The 20,352-nt window shown below is 40.5% G+C and overlaps 1 protein-coding gene and 1 long non-coding RNA gene across 2 annotated transcripts; one reads left to right on the top strand and one right to left on the bottom strand.

The window, feature by feature from the left end:
* Positions 1-2,922: 2,922 nt before the first annotated feature.
* SAMD7 (sterile alpha motif domain containing 7) lies at positions 2,923-19,734 on the bottom strand. Its single transcript, XM_068692368.1, has 9 exons — positions 17,632-19,734; positions 11,558-11,661; positions 10,853-10,979; positions 10,572-10,708; positions 9,882-9,960; positions 8,158-8,837; positions 7,777-7,898; positions 6,922-7,032; positions 2,923-5,943 (listed from the first exon to the last, which is right to left on the bottom strand). The coding sequence occupies exons 2-9, from the start codon at positions 11,658-11,660 to the stop codon at positions 5,671-5,673; spliced, it is 1,632 nt and encodes a 543-aa protein (XP_068548469.1). The 5' UTR covers position 11,661; positions 17,632-19,734; the 3' UTR covers positions 2,923-5,670.
* On the top strand, positions 9,090-11,167 carry LOC137861212 (uncharacterized). Its single transcript, XR_011099473.1, has 2 exons — positions 9,090-9,955; positions 10,835-11,167. It is a non-coding gene; the product is annotated as an uncharacterized lncRNA (long non-coding RNA).
* Positions 19,735-20,352: the final 618 nt, after the last annotated feature.

The following is a 20,352-nucleotide window of genomic DNA, read 5'->3' as shown; positions in this document are numbered from 1 at the left end:
CCTGGTGAACCTAGTAAGGATACGACCCTCCTGATGTCAATACTGCTGGTCCAGCAGACCATACCGGAGTCAGCGGGGATGTACCTGGATATACAAAAAAAGTTAAATGGAAAATACATCAACCAATTTTTTGGAAGAATAAGATCAGGCTTTTGGAAAGAAAAAAAAAGAGGCTTGCTTGTACCTCTGTATTTTTTGGCAGTAGCAGGAGGGGGAGGAGAATGGCACTAATTAAAGATCTAGCATTAGGAAAAACTAAATGTTATTGTTTTATAAAACCATACGTTTGTTGATATAACTACAAGTGTTTGAGTTTAAAATCCTTGTTATATAAAAATGTGATTCTCGGGTTTACATTTCTCAAATTAACGGATTCAACCAGAAGCTGATGAGTGCTTTACAGCCCGTCAATGCAGACTGTTTACAGACTGCTGGAAGCCCATGAATCACAGGCTGAGCAGCACTTATCTCGCAGAGCTGTTTGAACCTTGTAACTGAAAGGTAATCAGCAAAGATGAAACCAGATTGACTTGTGATGCTTTCTTTTTTCCCCTTTGGTTAGGAGTGCTTTTTCTGTTTGCTATTTTGGTTGATTGATTTTTATTTCAGTAGTTCACACATACAGATGCCAGATACGTGTGTTTTAAAATGTTGTAAAAGCAAAACACCTATTTGTGTCTTCATTGTACTATAGGAAAAATATCATTCTCTGTGTAACATAGGCAATAGGTTCCTTTTTTCTATAATCTCGGTAAAAGACTTTGTATCCTTAACAACAGGGAAGTTGTTGTCCAAGAAGAACACATGGATAGCAGCAGAACTAATGTCTGCTTGGAAGAATACAGACTTAGGTAAACTTGGCAGGAGAGCAGGGGAAAGTAATGTATAAAGGCCAAGTCAACGGAATAAAAAATATTTTTTTGTGTGGCCTACAACAAATGAAATAGGAGAGGTGGGTTTTTTGCTTACCATAAAATGTATTCCTATTATTTTAGAATTACTATAGCATGAAGGCTTAGTCAAAGCCAAGCATCACAGGTAGGAGAACTCTGATGAATACCCAGCCTCATTGAACAGACTTGTTATTTTCCAGTGAATAATGAAGGGCTGAGATGAAAACATGGGGTCAAATAGGCTGACTCATAGAGCATCACGCTTCTTCCTTTGACCAGGTGTTTTGTAAAGGGCTGAAGCATGTACCTGCCCTGGTGGAAGTCAGAGCGCATGCAATTTGTTTATGGCAAATAGTAGGGGGAGTTTAAAAGCACAGAAGAGACTGATTCAGCAAATAAATGCAGAGTTTTGTGGATTGTATTAGAAGAAGAATGAATAGCTCATGTACAAAGGAGGCCTTGGGAAAGGTTCTTACAATAGTTTTGGATTACATCTATCTGATCTGAAAGCTGCATGGGGCTTTGACTACTGTGCACATGGTTTGTAAAATGCATTGCACATCCATGTCAGTCACAAACGTTTCTTATTTGGCTCATGTATTTGGGTTGTATTACAAAGCTCAGTTCTGTACTTTCATTTTCCTGATGCTGCCAAGGACGGCACTCTTAAAAATACGGATGGCTGTCCACGTATGCTCAGACTTACACTTTAATGAGGAAATTCTATTTTGATACAGTTTACTGTGTCAGGCTCTTGCAATGATGTGAACTTTGATGACTGGTTTTTGTTTGTTTGTTTTTTAAAGAGAAGTCTGCAAAGGAACGAGTACAAGTTGAATGCAAATGAAGGCTGGGTGGGGGTCACTCAACGCTCAGACATCCTAGCTTTTAAGTACATATAGAACAGCAGGCAAGAATAATGGGAAAAAGGAAAGTGTACACTTCTCCCCATAAAACTAGGGCTTCTTATCACCGTTTCTTGCATTCTCTGAGAAGACTGTGTTTCAGAAACCCATCGGAGAGCCAAGAACATAGCATGGTTGCTCGTGTAGCACATACATAGGAACAAATTGATGTGAATGTTAGTAGCAACTTTGAGCCTGACTGGCTGTATTGCACTGATGTATATTAAGGAAGTCTTTAAACACAGAAGCCTCTGCTGTGGTTTAGCCCTGGCAGGCAGCTCAGCACCATGCAGCCGTGTTCTCACTCCCCCCCAGTGGAAGGTGGGGAGAGAGTCAGAAAAGTGAAAGTGAGATAACTCATGGGTTGGGATAAAGACAGCTCAACAGGCCAAAGCTGCGTGTGCAAGCAAAGTAAAATAAGGAATTCACTCAATGTTTAGCCATCTCCACCTGCAATGTTGGTTGTTGGTGGTTTTTTTTTTTTAATTTTTTATTTTTTTATTTTTTTTTATTTTTCCCAGATAGGAAATAAAAAAACAAAAAACAAACAAACAAAAAAACACTTTCTTAAGGGGTTTCAGTCTTAGGTATACCTTAAATGCTGAGTTTAGGTTGTTGTTTATCTGGTCTGAAAGCTCCTCCATTATAGGATTCTGTTAATTGCTGTTCTGTCACTGTTAGTTAACATGTTAAATGCAAAATCAGTATAGGAAGGTGACGAGGAATTTGGACGTATGATGCCACACATTCAGGTGACATATCCTTCATTTTATTGAACCACTGGCTTTGATTTGTGTCTGCTTTCATGTAACTTTTATCAAAATTACATTTGGATATGGTTGGATGACTGCAACTCCACCCCGCAGAGCTGTTAATGCATCGGTGTTACAGCCTAACACACAGCTGATGCTAAGTGAAACACCTCTGATGGTGCCGTATGTATTAAAATACATCATCTGCATTCCAATGGGATTTAAATAGTGTAGCAGAAAAAATGAGCACAGAGGAGGTATAGCCACCAGCAAATCAACAAGTACCACAGTCCTGCCAGCTCTGCCACTTGTGATTGCTAGCTACACCCCTGTGCAGCCGGAATAAGCACTGAAAAACAAAAAACCACATGCAGATGCTGAGAATCAGCAAGGCCTCGAGTGTTTCAGTGTAAACATAACACCTGAAAACAAAACAAAAATGAAAGTATGACTGTCTACTGATTCTCTCTATATATATATTAAATTTTAACCTTATTTTTGTTTTGTTTTGCTTTTCTTTCTTTCTGACGTGTTTGTCAGGGAGGAAACTTTCATTACTAGTGGTATTTCCTTCGTTAGAAATAGAAAAGATTATGTCCATTTAGGTAAATCCCTTTCCTTCCTATTTCCCCCAAGCACAGTATGCAGTCTGGGCCTTGTTGCAGTTCAGCTGCTCTGATGCGTCTCCTCCCAGTACAGGAAGCCATGAAGTCATTCCTTTTGTAGTTTTGGGAAGAAGAGCCCAGTATGTGCACAGGATCACATCACATGCTTTCATGCCTTTTTTTTTTTTTTTTTTTTTTTTTTAATTGCAGAAGTGGTATCAGACTGCAAAGTTTGGATCCCGGCTTTCTCTGCTTTTGGAACCGTTCACGTCTGAGCCATTTACAAAAATAGTCACACTCTTCAGAACCAGATTTCAGGCTTTCTTCCCTGGCATATGGGATTTCAAGTCAAGCTCCTCTGCTGCTGCTTTAGAAAAACAAGTTCAGTTTCTTCACATCCTTGCTCTTGACAGGCCACCTGTACCCCCAGTGTGCTGCGTGTCACTTTGGGATGGGTTTGGCTCACCTCTCGCAGCTTTGCAGCGACATCTTGTGGCCCAATTGACCTTAAAATGCATCAGGGTGAAGGTCTCATAAAGATTAAGACGGTGAGGAGGCAGGGTGCCATTGGAAAACCAGTACGTTAATTGTGTTTAATTAGATAAGCGGCATCGCCACTATGATAGTCAACTTTACAAACAACCAACAACAACAAAGTTAGAAATTGTTTCAGATGCTAAACAAAATTGGTGTCCCTGAAACTTTTACTATATAAAAATATTTGCTTTTTCACCAACGTTTCATGAAGAATCTACTTCAAAAAAAGGGGGAAATGATAACAATTAAATTACTATAAAAGTAAAACTTTTCTTCTGATGCAAGTAATCTAAGAAGTTACATGGTAAAATAACAAGTAAAAGCATTACAAACAGGACTTTTGTACATTGAAAATCGTGTTTTATCCAGAATCTGGAAAAGTAAACATTTTTCATTATTAAGTTCAACAAAAAACTCTCCAAGCTGCCTTACTAAGTTTTAAAGCCTTGAAAAAATATAGAAAAGTTAATAAAGAGAACGGAGCTTGACACTTTGTGAAACTCATTGAGACAAAGCAAACAGCAAACTAATTCCAAGCAAAGCCATTCCAAGATTAATCATGCTGTTGTGCTCTTCTTAGGCAGTCTTGTGGAACTATACGCAGGCTTTCCAATTTCAGCTCATAATTTTGCTTTTTCTAAACGCCATTGAGTATTCAGTAAACAGTTCCTTATGTGAAAGATGCCCTCACGTGATGTGTAAGACATAATCAAACTCTCGTGTTAATGGAAAGAGTCCCAATAATTTCACAAGATCACAGAAGATTACTGCCAGCAACTTTGGAGTATTTTGCTGCGTAGCATTTCACCATTGTCCATCAGGCCTTACTGGACTTTATTAGTTAACCCTAAAAATGTAAACCCTGCGTACAGTATTTGGAGATTAACACACAGAGCCCCAAACTGCCATAGCTGGAGTCAGTGGCAGAGTGTTCAGCAAAAGCAGAATCAGGCTTAACTCCTTTTATGACACTGCTGTAGATACTTGCCCTTCCTCTCAAGGCTGCAAAGTTTGGACAGCATAATTGGTAAGTAGCCATAGGTAGCAGAAGTGAGGGGAAAACACAGTTTTGCAGAGAAAAGACAGCTTTCAGGCTACAGTTGGTGACCTCTTCCAATATGAAGAACACCGCTGAGTGAAGGGCTGTCCGTGGCCTGCCCAGGGGAGCAGAGGTGAAGGGTGCTGCTGCAGGGAGCAAGGCTGGCAGGAACCAGGAGCCTTTCAGCCTGCCTCCTCCAGGGATGTTGCTGTCTCTGTGACGGGTCTTCACGGCAGCATCTGCCTATGCTTCACTCTATACTCAGCTCATCCATGCAGTCACTCAAAGCAGTTTCCAGCCCTGACATAAATAATGCCTCAGAATAATTAAAACAGCTGCTACACACAATATTTTGATGTCCTGGATTTAATCTGTGTACCCTGCCTATACCCTTACCTCCTTCCCAGGCACTTTGAAAGGCTTCGATCTAGAATGGGAATGGAATTAACTCAAATTGCTGAGTCCAGGGTGTATTTCTCTCTCTGTAGCAGGCAATTCCTTAGTCTCCCAATGAAATCTATTGGGAGATATAAATGCTGCTGTATACATTTTCTGTGTAAATTTTGCTTCAACAGAAGCAGAAGCCAGCTGTGCAGCCGTAGCTTTTTGTTGTAGGTCCTCAGCAGCCTGCAAAACTGTACGGAGTGCTCCGAGCCTCTGACAAATGTCAGTGATGACACCAGACTTTAACGAAAATTTAAACGTATCTGTGAGCTATACTGATATCCTTTTAAATGAATTGCACTTGAAAGTAATTGCACTAATATGTAGTCGCATTTTTAAAATGCTTTTGAGATGCCACACTGCCTCATGCATCATTTGCAGCTTACTTCGTTCAGTCCCAATCATGCAGGGGTTTCAGGCTGCAGCTATCCTCGCAAACACTTCGTAACTAGAGGTTCCTGTATCAGCAATAACGTTTTATGCCCTGGACCCAGCTCAACTTTTTTGAAAAGTGATCATCTGGAAGTCAGCCTGAGACCCAGCTGTGTCACACGGATTTTCCCTGCTTTCTGAAACGATCTGCTCCACTGTTTTTGAAGCTTCTGGACCTTGTGAGCAGGGACTATCCAGTGCATCGCCACTGCTGTTGCAGTGAAGAGGGGAGGCGATGTCGGAGGGCTGGTCTGATGGTTTGCCTGGAGCAGACGGCAGAGGCACGGACAAAGGAAGATTCATCATGTAGAGCACGTTGCCCAAACGTCGAGACACCTTTAAAGACAGAAACACGGTTGCAGCAGCTGCTTCTTGACGTAGAGTTAACATCACTAAATGCTGAGGCTGGCTGTCACGTAGCAATGCCAGGGACAAAGCCTGGAAGCCATGTAGATCCCAACCATCTTATCAGTGGTTAGCAAAAGTGAAAAAAAAAATCTCTTCTATTTTCTCTCTCATATTTTTCTAGGCTCAGCCTTTTTCCATTTTTCTTGTGGAAGGAGCTTGGCAATGCTCAGCACAGCCTGCCTGGGAAATGGCTCAGTGTGCTGGCGCTGACAGCTCTTGCTCTCTAGGTACTGTGGCACCCAGGAGACAGAGGGGAGGCAAACCGCCAGCCAGGAGCTGGGAAGGTGGTTTTAAAAAGAAGAGTGACAGAGAGCTTGAGATTAAAGAAAACAGACAGGCAGACAACAGAAACATGCAGAGAGTTTATATTACTGGATGAAATGAAGAGCAGAAAATTTTAAACATAAAGGGACAGCCTGCCGATGAAACATGTAAGGTTATATTCCCAGAAAGGCTGTAGAAGCATTCACTTGGCATCTTTAAAGGCCAGGCTGGAGCAAAAGCAAGTATGTATCAGAACACTTCTTACCAGCTGGGAAAGGAAAAGAGCGCAATGGAATAAATCCATCAAAATCATCAAATCCATCTTTTCCATTGCCAGCCTCAGCTTAGCCTCCAGTTCAGTTGTGTCCTCACTCTAGTTTGGGCATCTCTCAAACTATTGCTCCTCACAACCCCTTCACCTCCAGTGTCTCCCTGCGTGCCGTCGGCAGAGAAGCGAAAGCAAACTATGCTGGAAATGCTGGAAGCCTTTTTTTTTTTTTTTTTTTCCGCAATATTAACAGTAATTACCTAATCAGTGAGAAAAAAAAAACATGTTTTTGTTTAGAAAAAAAATATCTTGATAACTTCTGACTCTTTCACATCTTCTTGACTTGCTGGTTTTGGTACATTTGGTGATCATACCTGAGAGCGGATTTTTAACGCTGGTCCAAGTTTTAAACCCATCGTATCCAGGAGATGTTCCTCTGTTAGCAGCGGGAGGGTTTCTCCATCAATAGCGTGGTCTTTGAATATCTTACATGAAACAAAAAAATACCATCATGGGGTGATAAAGCAGACATCACTGGTTATTTTTTGTGCTTAATCCTGAGGCATAGACAACAAAAGGAGGAAATAATTTTAGTGTTTTATCTTCCTAGTTCTCTCTTAATGGCAGTGTGAGGCTGTTTGCTCAGATGTACAAATAGCTGCACATTTGCCTGTAACTGATCTACTTTCTTTTCTTGGAAACTTTGTCATTTTTCCATGTTAATTTGTGAGGTTTGTTTGTTTCATTTGGGTTGTTTTGTTGCTTGTTTCATTTTAGCCTGCTGTCAATGAAAGAGGAGTGTTCATCTTATTAGATCTTTCCCAGCAGTGTACGCGATTTCAACCTCTTGCATTTCTCATGATATTTCACTTTTTTAAATGCAATGACACTCATAAAAGCTCAGGGGGGTAGGTGGGTTAAACCAATATCCAAGAACGTAGAAGTGCTTTAAAAATTGTGCAGGATATGTAGAAAGAAAAAAATTAAGATACTTTTTTTTATACTGTTGTTTTGCTGCTGATCCTCTTAGTACGCGTCATGAGCAATGACTGCAGATTGCAGCATGCGAGCAGAAGTGCATGCGACCTCTCAGAGCATGGGCTACTACTACATTTATAACTTTGGAACAACTAGCTAACCTCAAATATGTTCGTTTGACCGCCTTTAAATCTAGATGATCCTAAAGGCCTTAAAATGTGACTGTGAACGTGAGGTATGTTTGTATTCACCTGGGCATAATCTGAACAGCCTGGGAGGCTGCCGATGAAGTTGTATACATCATCCACGGTCCACTTGCGAATGTCTTCGATGGTAGAAATGTCTTCTCCATTCAGGATCAGGCCATGTGCTCCTGTAAGGAAGAAGGACAAGAGTAATGTTTTTAGGGCTCTGCTGGCAAATTGGTTGGAAAAGACTGTTAACATAACAATTTGTACACTTAGCCAGAGCCCCAGATTTTAACAGCACTGCGTATGAATTCTACATTTAGTTGCCATGACTCTGTTGTACCAAAATTTAGCTTAGATCAAAGGGAAGGAACAAGAGAGCAAGTCATTAACGATACTGAATATCAATATGCCATTTAACTGCGGGCTGGAGACTTGACAAACCTGGAGTTAGCAATGGGTTGCTGGGTACTGGAAATCCATATGGTAGTGCTGAGAAGGGGATTGCAGAAGGGTACATGTACTTGTCATCAAACGCAGCACAAGAGCTATTAGATTCCTTCTCATTTGTGTTGCTGCAGCTGTTGCTTTCAGCAGAAATTTCGTGAGCAGCACAGTTTTTCCTCAGGTCTTGTTCAAACTCTTTGCAGTTTTTGGCAACTGCAGATGGCTCGGTCTGATTTTTGCTTTGTTCGTGTTTGTTTGGTGTCTCCACCTCGGCTTCTTTCTTGTCCTCTTTCTCGTCATCCACTGCGGTGGAAGCAAGGTCCGCAGTTTTGTCTTCGGATTGGTTCTTGGTGCCGTTGGCACCACAGTCTGCGCTTTTGGGATTTCCAGCTCTTCTTCCTGGCCGGCGGCCCCTCTCCCTCTGCAAAGCGCTGACTGGAGGGTATGGGCTGGCTGCCATGAGCATAGTGTTGCCGTGAATTTCATCGAGGGTGGTACGATGAACGTATAAGTCACCGGGAAGGTGGCCTTCAGGTAGTCTGTGCCTGCCGCGGAAAGCAATGGGGCTGGCTGGCATCCCGTGGTAAAGGAAAGGTGCTTCCAGGCCCAGCAGCCCTTTCCGATGAGCTTTCTCCATTTCTTTTTGCTGAAAAAGAGCACTCATCTCCATTTCCATCCTAAGAGACACAGAGCACAAGCAGTCAGGGCAGCTCTGATCTTTAATCATCTCTTTTATTTTTTTTTTTCGTGTTAGATTTGACAGGGCGGCCTGCTCCTCTGGGGCCTAGAGTACCGGGGGGATCACTGGACCTTGGTCAGGGGCAGAGTACCTTCAAGAACAAAAATTTGGGCCCATTTGGGCCCAGCACAGCTGCAGGGGTGCAGCAGGTTGTTTAATAATATTTTTTTTTTACTGTGTGGCAGCAGTTACATGAGGCACATTGTTGATGCAACTCTCGTGCTTCGAGGAGTTCAGCAATCAAGACTGGCTTACTGAAGAGCTTAAAACACTTCTGTCATAGTTCTCCTGAGATGCCTAATCAAAATTTATCAGTTCTTTGCTCTTAACCTCTCTATGCAAGTGATGCTGCAGCTCAGTGCTGTGCCAAATCCCAGTGCAGCTATAGTTGGGGTCAGAGTTTCTCTATGGAAATGGTGTGGCTGTGAGGGAGAGTATTGGCGACTACTTCACCAGCTACTGATTACACTGAAACTGGTACAAACAACCAGGCTCTCTGTTGTAACCCTGACGTTCACATTGTTTGGGTAAATTGGGAAAGCTGTCCACCCTTGGTGGGGTGGAGACGTGGCTAATCATCCCCAGGGCCCAGCTGTAGAGGCTTAAAGCAGTGCATGTGATAGCACACAGCTGTAAAGTTTGAATTTGTTTTTGACTTTTTGTAACTTCAGGCTGTTTGGGTCCAGAGCTCAAGGGCTGGGTCTGCAATTTGTAGCATGTTTGTTTCTTTAACCAAGCTGAGAGGGTTGTTTCTGTTCCCTATCTCATTTTAAGGCTAAAAGCAAAATAGGGACAACCAAAAAGTTCAACAGTCTTGGATCCTCAGAGATGAGAGGGCCCTCTGCTTCTCTGGGTGGTTTGAAAAACTATCTCAATGATTCCTAATAAAAAAATCAGCAAAGTCTGTGACTTCATCGCTTCCATCTGCCTTTGCTGCCCTAATCCTGGCCCACACCTCAGAGCAAAGCTTACTCTCAATTACCTGGCAATATTTTGCTTTTGAACCAGTTCCTGCCTTCTGGCCACAGCCTCCATGGATTCCGGCTGGAGAAAGCTGTATCCTTAAAGGGAAAAAAAAAAATAAAACAAATTGTTTCCTCAAGCAAATGCACAAACCCCAGAGCAATGCAAAGGCACTTCAAAAGGCTTTTTAAGGCTTGAGCCGTGTACTTCTCCAGGAAGCTGCCGTGATTTCAAGTTAAATACTACTTGTGTTCATTACTTCAGTGGGAATATGTAGAAGAAGCACGAAGTCTAGGATCAGATGTGTCGTTAGGTGCACCCGCCGTTATCCATAAAGGAAGGAGGTAGCAGGGTTGTGTTATTTGGTGACTTAGGTCTCTGAAGTAGTTACAGCTGCTCAGAAAATAATAGCCACCAGTTAAGCAAAGCAAACCTGCTCCTTAAAGACTGTTTTCAGCCTAGATGTAAAATGTTTGGAAATCAGTGTATTTAACAGAAGTTAAAATTGGTGTTTAAGGCCTAAACTGGCACAGTTTAGAATCCCTAGTAAGAGATAGTCTCATTTAAAAGGAGACAATCTTACCAAAGAAAATAAATTAGGTGTGCGGATACTGCTGATAAACCAATGGGGAGAAAAAAACTAATAGTTGCCATTTGTTTTCTCAGTTGCATGCTATCACTTTTCAACTTACAGAGAGTGCTTCATTACCTGGGCCTGGATAAACACGGTTGGACAATATGTTTGGCATGTTTGTGTGCTGTGGGACTGTGGGCCCGAGGTGGGATGCTATATGAATTTGTCTTGGGTCAGCTGATGCCATCATTTCGGTGGAAGGTAACAAATCTCTGTGAGAAAAAAAAAAAGATGTTTAGACATGGAAAGGACATTGTTTGGTTAATACTAATATAAGGTTTTTATGTACTGAAGGACAGCGCATGAACATTTATTCTTTAATTGCAGTATTACACTAGAGAAAGGATGCAAAATACCTGTCTACCAGTCGAGGCTCGAACTGGGAGGAAATCGCCTGCATTCTCTGCTGGCCGGTGCCCATTAGCGGGGGGTTTGCTGCCATCAGCTGATTCCTCATGAGCATCTCCTGGCGCTGCCGCAGTTCTGACACAAAGCAGACACAGATTCTGCTGCCACCTTAACTGCTTTGTTTAACTAATGCGGTTTTATACAATCAAAATGCAGTAAAAATAAGCAGGATGTGCACAGTCAAGTGTATAAAAGGACAATTTACAATCAGCAATAACCTGTATATCACTATTAAACTAGAAGGGCATAGCCATGAACGTGAAGTTCTCTGTTTGAGAGAGTTTTCATTTCTAATATGATTTTTCTTTTTAAAAAATCTTACTAGCTGGGATCAGCCTTGTTGTGAGAGAGCAGCTCTAGCAAGAAGAGCCTGCAGTTAGATCCAGAACCTCAGCGTCCAGCTACAGCATCTGTTGCTGAGCTGCTCTGTGGCCTTGACTCCTCTTCCAGATGCTTAGCACCTCTTGGTCAGCTTCTGAATGCCAGCAATTCCCCATGTTAACTTTTAATTACCTTGATAGCGAAATGCTTTTCCAATTATTCCTAAGAGAAATTTGAGATACCTTTTTAAAAGGCATTCAACCTGTTGCTGGCTGTTTCTCGAGATTAGCAATCCTATAAACAAATGTGCCGTAAGTTTTCTTCCTGCTTACCTCCTGCTGCCATGCCACTTGCTAACCGGTACAAGTGCTTCTCCTCGAGAGCTCCTTGCTCCCCCAGCATAGACATCTTTCTCATGTGATCCCGAGGAGTCATGCTGTAAGGAGACAGCAATGGTTTTCCAGTGAGAACAGAATCAGCAGGCCCAAAGAAAGGAGTAAGACATTCAACAGTATAAGGAACAGTAGGTTTTATACAAGTTGTCCCATCCCTGTGATTAAGTGTTTAAGGCCAGGCTGGATGGGGTTTGGAGCAGCCTGGTCTGGTGGTGTTCTCTACGTTTCTGAATGCTGTAAATGCTCAATTCTGTGTTGGCAAAGATTGTGGACTTTTTTTTTTTTTTTTTTAAAGGATACTTTAGACTTAAAGCGGTTTAGGATGCTGGGTGCCTCATGAAGAGCATTTGAGCTGCCAAAGTGCTTCTGAGCTGCTAAAGCACGCTAAAGCTCAGTACTAAAGCGTTTTAGTGCAGAACTAAACTGTGCAGCAGCTCAAAAAATAGTCGGCAACTGCGAAGATATTTGCCGTACCATATTGGTCCAGTGACCATCTGGGTGGTTTCTGTTCATGGCTGAGTGGGCTGTACTAAATGCACTAGAAAATGAAGCTGAAATTGTAAACTTCATCCTAACTTCTGTATACCCTGGTGCACCTGACTGGAGAATATGAAGGGACAAAGCAACCAGCAAAGGGCCATGGAAAAAAAAAAAAAAGGAGGTTTTTGTCATTTTAGTTTAGTAATTCAGAAAAGAAAAAAATCAAAGTTAATGTTAACGCTGATAAACTTTCTCCTGTCAGATGACTGAAATGCTGTACCACTTTATCATTTTAGGAAATTGTTTCAATTCAATTTTGCTTCAATTCCCTGCTCTGGTCACAGTGGGGAACATACTTGTTTTTGGGGAAGCTGTCCCTGTGTGAGGGGGGAAAAACACAGAACTGCAAGATGCTTTTGTTCATCAGGCCTAACTAGAACTCCTGCACTTTTGCTGTTGTAGTAGAAGCACTATTTCTCCCCTATAAAATCACACCTGTGACTACAATTATGTGATGCAACTTTTAAAGTGTGGAATCATGGAATACCTGCTGGGAAAAAAAACATCTATTCTGACCCAAAACCACCGCCTTCATGTAGGATCAAATACGTGTATACCCTGCCTGTTTTGACCAAGTGATAGTAACTGTGGTTAGAAACCATTAGCACCAGTATCACAGCATTATTTGCTGTAGGGTCTGGATTTTGTGTGGATGTGAAGCATGTTACACTGGTGACAGTGCATGTCTCCTTTCAGAGCTGGAGCAGAGGCTATCTAAAACCTTTTTCAAAATCTTTCTTTTATAAAAGTGAGGTTAACTTTTGAATGCTGGCATTTCCACTGAAAAAAAAAGGGTTCCATTCCGTATACAGCAGCATCCACAGTGGAGCTGATCCGTAAGTTTTGATAGATTATTATCTATTGGATGACTAAAGATATGCCAAGATTCAGAGAGCATCACTTCAGGCAACGTTCATGACATCAGCAGCTTAGCCTTGCAAAGGCAGAGTAGGTGGTCTGTTGGTTTGATATGGAATAGATATTATATTGAGAAGTCATGGAATAATATCACTTAAAAGTTTATCTTCCACTGCATCTGTAGCTTACTGCTTCCACTGACCCAGTTTTTGAATCATCATGAGCCAAAAGGAGGGTTTGATTCCTTAATGAGGTTTTCACTGGAGTTGCTCCATGAAGCCGTTCTGTTTTGTTTTGTTTTCTGTTGTGCCAGTCAATCCTGTCTAATTTATCTTGGATTTCTTCTCAGATACATGAAAAATAACTCTGGTATTTCTGGTCAAAGTTTTCAGGATGCTGTTTCCACTGAAACTAATCTGCTTTCCTAAGCTGGATGTCAGGATACCCGTATGGTGCAAATTTTATGTAAAGGACACGTTTTGTATGTATGTTATCCGTTTAAAATTCCTTGCTAAGTTCCCTGCCTTTCCTGTTCATGGAAGTATTGAGTTGATGTGGTAGGATACATGCTTAGCTCAACAACCTAATAGTAAGACTAGTATATAACCTTGTGTCAGGAGGAGATACTGGACTCTCTTAATTTGTTACACCTTTTGGAAAAAAACACCTTCTTGAGTTATTTAGCTGGAGCTCTGACTGGCAGGTCAAAATTAGGGTACTTAAGGCTCATACTATTTTCATAATAACTAGCATAGTAGAAAAAAAAAATCTCTAAGAAGAGAACAGGGAAAGTATACTTCTGATACATATATTAGCTGGGATTTAAGAGCAGCTCAAAATCCGGCCGCCGAGTTCATATAAATTCATACACACCAGCTGTCCAGTGTTGCATTCATATATGGCTCTTCTCTGATCCTATTGCACAAATCCTGGCTGTACAGCACATTACAGGGATGAAGACAAGTTAATCTCTACCTTTAGAGTCTTACCCTTAGCAAACCCTTCTTGGCAGCAGGCAGAACCACTCACCCAGTACTAATTCTGTCTCAGTTTATTAGACAAGAAGTGGCAAGACACGAACTTCATGAAGCAGAAGCATTTGGAAATCTAATCATCCTCCGTGTGCTTTCAAAATGTCTGTAGCAGTTCTGCGTCCATATCATAATACCATCTTATGTATAGTACAGATTTATTGGAAGACTTATTATTTTAGTTAAACACATTAAGATTTCATTGACTAATATTGCTTTTATATACATCAAATGCATATAATTAGCATTTTTAAAGCAATTTTTGGTATACCTTTTCAATGAATGGATCTATAGACTCTTTGAAAGAAGCTGGGTATTGTTTAAAATTTTCACGTAAATTTATGTCAGAGAAATCCCTTAAACATATGATATAAGCATGTATCCAAGCTTATAAGTGAAATACCTGAAGCAACTCATGCATAGTATCATTTTAATTCCCATTGCCTCCTTTCTTAGAAAAAGAAGTTGTGATTACTTGAGAAATCAGATTCTGGTTGAAAAAATAAATATTATTAATACTCTAGTGTTATTAGCTGTCATATCAAGGCTTCTTACCTTTAAACTATGCTAGTGCTGAAGTTGTACTTATTCAAGAACCCACAACCAGTAAAGTAAGTTACTTTTGGAAAACAAGAAAGGGATTATACCAACATTATGTTTTACAGGATTGTGAAATATGTTATCTTAATTGGGGTGAGGTACCACTGGAGAAGTTGTAGGGCTAAATTCTAATCCTAGATACGTGGGCACAGACTGCTCAGAGACTGAGATTAGAGTGTAATCCTAAAACTGGATTGAGAACGATACATTCCCTAAAGAAAGGAAAATAACTGTATTTACACTGTGTGTGTCATCCAGTAGAGTTCACATTGCATGCCGCTACACCCAAATGGAGACATGGATGTTTCACCATTTTGGAGCTAGCTAATTGTTAAGACTGCAAGCAGCAAGTCAAAGTTCTTCTAAGCATGTTGGTTTGGTTTGATCAAGGCCTAGTGCTGGTAAATTCAGTCCTTTGGGTACTAAGTTAAGCTGGCAATAGGAGTTCGTCTTGTTGCCACTGAAATGTGTGGGGGCAGAGGTAAGGTGGTGTTCCTGCCTGCTACCGAGACACCATCAGCTTTATCGACTGAAACGGATGGCGGAGAGGCTGTGTGCTGAGCACATGTGCACAGCAAGAGCCCTGAGCAGGTGAGGTGGGCAGATGGTGGAGGAAAAAAAAGCAATTTTCACTGTTTGACGTGGCACCGGAGTGGTACGGATACAGGGTGGTGAGCAGCGGAGCGGGGAGTTCTGCTCAGCATCTCTCTGAGCTCCAGGCTGGGACCAAGAGGCTGGGTCCTGCAGAAGCACGGTGCTAATGACTTGGAGTTGCATTTGTGGCAGCACCCAGAGGCTCCCACTGAGCAGAAGCTTAAGCGTGCACACAAAATGTTATAACTATGCTTGCTAGAAACATAGGAAAATAACTAAGCAAGAGCTAATGAAAATAGTGGTGGTAGCAGAGTGGGTGTGTGCATGCGTGTGTCTATGTGTAACATGGCACACCGACCCTCGTCTCCTGACAAACTGGTACGTGGCAATCTGTTTATAAGGGATGGGGCTCTGCATTACGTGGGTTATATGCAGAGAGAAAAGCATGATGAAATTTGTTTTCCCTACGGATTTATTTCATAATTGGCAATGACATTTGGCTTTTAAGTAAAACATTGTCTTGTTGTCTTTTATTCTTTTCAAAGTTGAAAGATTACAAAACATGGCATAAGTGAGATCAGTTAAAAACAAAGTATATTTTTCACTTTTTAAAGATCATTTTTACTTTTAAAGCATTAAGAAAGGTGTTTTTTTTTTCTCATTTTTTATTTCTAAATATTGGAAATACAAGACTTGGGATAGAAAACTTTCTGATGATCAGAGAACAAGGCAGGTATTTTCAAATGAAATGCAATTGAATTATAATGGGATTCTTGCCTTACTTTAACCTGAAATACCAGTGCAAATGACAACACTGCCAGTCCCAAAAGAAACCAGGCAGAGGAAAGATGAAGATGTTTCAGGAAGGCTCTTTAAAACTATTTATATTTAACAACTCTTTGATTTCCACTGTCTGACTAAGAGTTTGAATCTTGAAAACCTGTACCAAATCCTCAGTGCCTTTCTCCTTGAGTTAGAATCGCACCAGTATCCTTCAGACTTCCCAAAGTTCTTTGATAAAAATGTAGAAAACTGCATTTGTTGTGTCTTAGACCACTAAGATAAAACAAGATTATTATTTTTTTTTTGTATTATTAATCTTTTCAGGCTACTTTTATTCATTATAAATCAAAAGAGCACAAACTGATTTTAAAAAATATTTGCAGGTGTATTTAAATATATGCAAATCAAATATCAGATACTAAAACCATCATTGTTTTCCACATTCATATAGAAAATTATAAGTTTTAATACAACCTTTTACCCTTTACAAGAGTAACATGAAATTGCAGATTGGCTTCCGTATACAGACTCAAAAGTCAGCATCTTCAACAGACTGAATGTTTTCTGTTCCACAGTTTGTAGGATCAGGCCACAATAAAATTACTTGAGTCAGGACTGTCTCTCTCGCTCTTTCCCTATCTTTGGAGCTTGGGGGAGAGGGGAAATTCACGTATTCTGTAACTGAGCAGCTTGAAATTTTAGCTTAGAAGGCAATTTAATAGTGCCCAAGCCTTTCTTGGTCTATAGTTAATTCCACCCACATATTCCGATAATACCAAGATGTAAGGAACTCTTACAGCATAACGTTATTTTTACAGAATATATCACACTGCATATGCTGGTGTTCTACAAAGCTGTTATCACCGGGGTTTGTTACAGTGACTAGGCATAGGAGCAAAACTTTAATTAGGCAAATCTAATGTATGTATATCAGAAGAAAACAGCCAAAATCAATAGCCTTGATTAATTCTGATTGCACACTGATTTAGAAAATCCGCTGCTCTAGGAAATACGTGTAAAATATTGATTTTTATCTATAGCATTGAAAAAAAAAACAAATTAGCACAAAGATTCAGCTCTACGTATTAACAGACAGTTATCTTTTAAGAATATTTTGTGACAGAAGACAATGAAACATTGGTTTGCATATATTAAGCGACTCAATCTGTATCCAATTTGCTTGCAAAATACTGATTTTGCAATGAAAAGCCTTCCCAAATAAAACCTTTCATTTGTGTAATAAATCTTTAAAAGTTTCCAAAACGATCAAATTTATGCTTTAAAACAAATACAGAGTTTCCACCTGAATATGCAGGATTATTTACCCACGAGAATACACATAAAAATTGCTGAGAAACCGGTACATAGTTAATCACATACTTTAGTTTTTCTATATCGCCCCTGCCTACTCCTAACTTTACTCTTTTCATTCCAGTGCTGCTTTTAAAGAAAAACACTGTGAAGAAGACACCTTCAGTCTCTATAGTTTCTATCATAAGTCTTTCCTATAAAATATGAAAAATCATACATTTCTTGCTTAGCGGATGTAGCATAGCCATTTACATTTAAAAAATAGCACTATTTAGTTTTATTACGTATACTTACATCTATTGTGAAGGCCTTAGTCTTGAGAAAAATGATGACACCATGAACCTCCGAGAGTGTGTGCCTTCACTAGAAGTCTTCCTTTCGAGCTGCCTCAGTAATGTGATTGGCAGCTTTTAAAACACATCAAGATTAACATGTCAAAAACTGCCTTAACTAACGCTGACTTTACTTTAAATACAAATTGAATTTATCTTGATTAGCCCTCATCCCTGCTCCTAAGCCCTACCCACTCTGACATCACAAGCCCTTCTCCAATAGCATCCTCTAACCAGGCTGTAAAAACATAATTACAAGAAGAGCACTGCAGTGATCTGATAAACCTATTTCACATTTAACCTGCTAAGCTGTTGTTAGCTTTTAAGATGCTTGATGCATTCACTTAAAATCTTCCTGTTCCAAAAAGAAATAGGAGAGGTGGCTAAGAAGTGCCTAGCTCTGCTGCATCGTGTTACTTCTGCGCGCTGATTTTCGGAAACGGTGGACTTCTGGCAGTTGGCAAGCGTTCCCCCCAGAACTGCCTTATTCCAGGACTGTGCATCCGATTGGATTGGGGAGAACTAGGAGATGGAAATCCTGTTAAGCATATTGTGAGGCTAACACAGGGATCAGATGGTTATACTGCTCAAGCTGGCAATTTACTCTTTAATTCTCACTGTCGGTGGGTTAACTCTCAGAATGAACGCCTGGTAAGTGGCAAATATTAAAATAGCAGGGTGTGGTTGGTTTCTGCTAATATCCATGTCACCTGGTGGCACATCAGAGTTAATGTTTGTTAATCCCTTGTTCACACACTTAAAGTTCATCAGATGCTCGCTGCAACATCAAAAAATTGCCCCAAGTCCTCTCAAATGCTAACACAATGTGTAAGCCTGGAGAAAATTCCTTATGAAAATTGCTGCCGGAGAAGCATTAATGTTAACAAAGGGCTGTAATTCTGCTATAGTTCAGCATGACCTTACAGAAAACAAGCTACCTTTTTGTAACGTAATGCAAAACATAGAGAAATCCTACAGTACATGGTATTAAAAAAAAAAAAGTTAGCAATGGTGACTCTAAATATTTTTGTTGTTGATGCTACTGCAGCTATACTGTTGCTTTCTGAACCTTCTTAATTAAGAAGAAAATCATACCCAGAATTGTTATTTTTCAAAAAAAAAATTCCAATGCTAGTGTTTTTTAAATAACCTGAGAATAATTTGCTTTTGACTTGAAATGTGATGAATCAAAACAGTCTTGAGAACAGCTCCTTTGCTGGGATGTTTCAAGATTGTCTGGGTGACGATGAACCAAATGCTTTCTGAGGTATTGGGTTGCCCAAACAGATTAAGAGCAAAGTATTGCATCAGCATATATTTTTCATCAGATGTGTTAAGCCATGTGAATCACTTTTCAGGAAAACTAGGAAAGTTTAATATTAGGAAAAAATAATTCCTATGGTAGAAGCAAAACCAATATAATAGGGATGCATATACATGTATATTTTTTTCTATTTTACCTAATGAGGGAAGTTTGGAGAGAGAACACTACTCAAGCCCCCCAGCATCCTGTCTTTGATTTTTGGCACAGGAGCAGGACTGCTGTATGCTGTAGTGAGGTGTGAAAACCACAATTCATAAAGATGCTTTATTGGCCCCTTTCCAGAGAAGATCTAGATGTTCTTGGCTGGATTTCACAGGCATCAGGGTGTATTTCTGAGTCATGCAGTGGTCTGTCTATCTCTGTGGTCCTGTTTTTGCTGGAAAAATGGTAGAGCAGCAATGGAGCAGGAGAGAGGGGGACGTAGAAGATGAGTTCTGAGTAGAACAAAGCAATGTGGACTGTATCAACTTGGCCTAGGCCTCGGTCTGTCAATTAGTGTCACTGTTAGCTAAGATGATTTAGGGCAGCGTAGTCCACGTTATCCCTTTTGCACTGATGAATCTATCGGTAGGTGTTTCTGTAGCCTGACAGCTCCCATTCTGTGTCTGGTGGTTGCAGCCTGAGCTACTGGCATTAGATAAATTTGAATGCAAAAGCTGGAGCTGGAGTCACGCCTTCTTCTGTACACTCTTACCCGGATTTAGTGCCTGGGGTTACTTCTACGGCAAGCAGTGCTGAAATCCCAAAACTGGGATTTGAGCCTTCCAGTATAGGATGCACCAAGACAGCATCACTTCATCCTCAAGTGCCAGATATTATTAGCATACACTATGATGGTAGTAGCTCTAATCTTACTGTTGTCACCAGATATTTTGTCAGGACCAATCTAAGTCAGAACTTTATTTTCTCCCCTTCTTACACAATCAATAATGGAGGTGTCTCAGCTGATGCGATGTATAGCTTTGGTCTTCAAAAACGGAAGGCAAATAACGATATCAGACAATTTTGTTACCAGTTCAAGGGCTGTTGTTTACCAAAATGCAATGATGGAATGGATTTGTATAAATAGAGAACCTGCTAAACTAGAGACTAAGCAGGTTTTAATCCACAGTTTCCAAACACTGTCTGTCATAAGTGAGGAATCTGTGGAAGAGTGATAATCCTGATTTCTTCTCCTTATGTGTTCACTGAAGCAAGATGCATCTCAGTGGAGCCTAACTTCTGTGTAATGAAATGAGCTGGGCTGACACAGAAATGGCATCTTTATCACTGATCGCCCTTTTCTAAACTTAAATCTGTGTTCAGAAACATGAAATTCTTTAGCTAAACCTCACTTTTTTTCTATGTTTCCCCCAAAAG

This window comes from Anas acuta, chromosome 9 (genome assembly GCF_963932015.1).
Source record: "Anas acuta chromosome 9, bAnaAcu1.1, whole genome shotgun sequence".
Lineage (NCBI taxonomy): Eukaryota > Metazoa > Chordata > Aves > Anseriformes > Anatidae > Anas > Anas acuta.
Note: the sequence above shows the minus strand (reverse complement) of the source record. Positions and strands in the feature narration are given on the sequence as shown.

What these genes read in the sequence shown, in the direction of transcription:
- SAMD7 (XM_068692368.1), bottom strand. Translation starts at nt 11,660, where the DNA reads ATGACTCCTCGGGATCACATGAGAAAGATGTCTATGCTGGGGGAGCAA. An exon ending in AAGTGGCATGGCAGCAGGAG is followed by an intron (nt 10,980 to 11,557) that starts GTAAGCAGGAAG and finishes GCTTTGTGTCAG; the next exon opens with AACTGCGGCAGCGCCAGGAG. An exon ending in CAAAAGCAAAATATTGCCAG is followed by an intron (nt 8,838 to 9,881) that starts GTAATTGAGAGT and finishes TGTGTCTCTTAG; the next exon opens with GATGGAAATGGAGATGAGTG.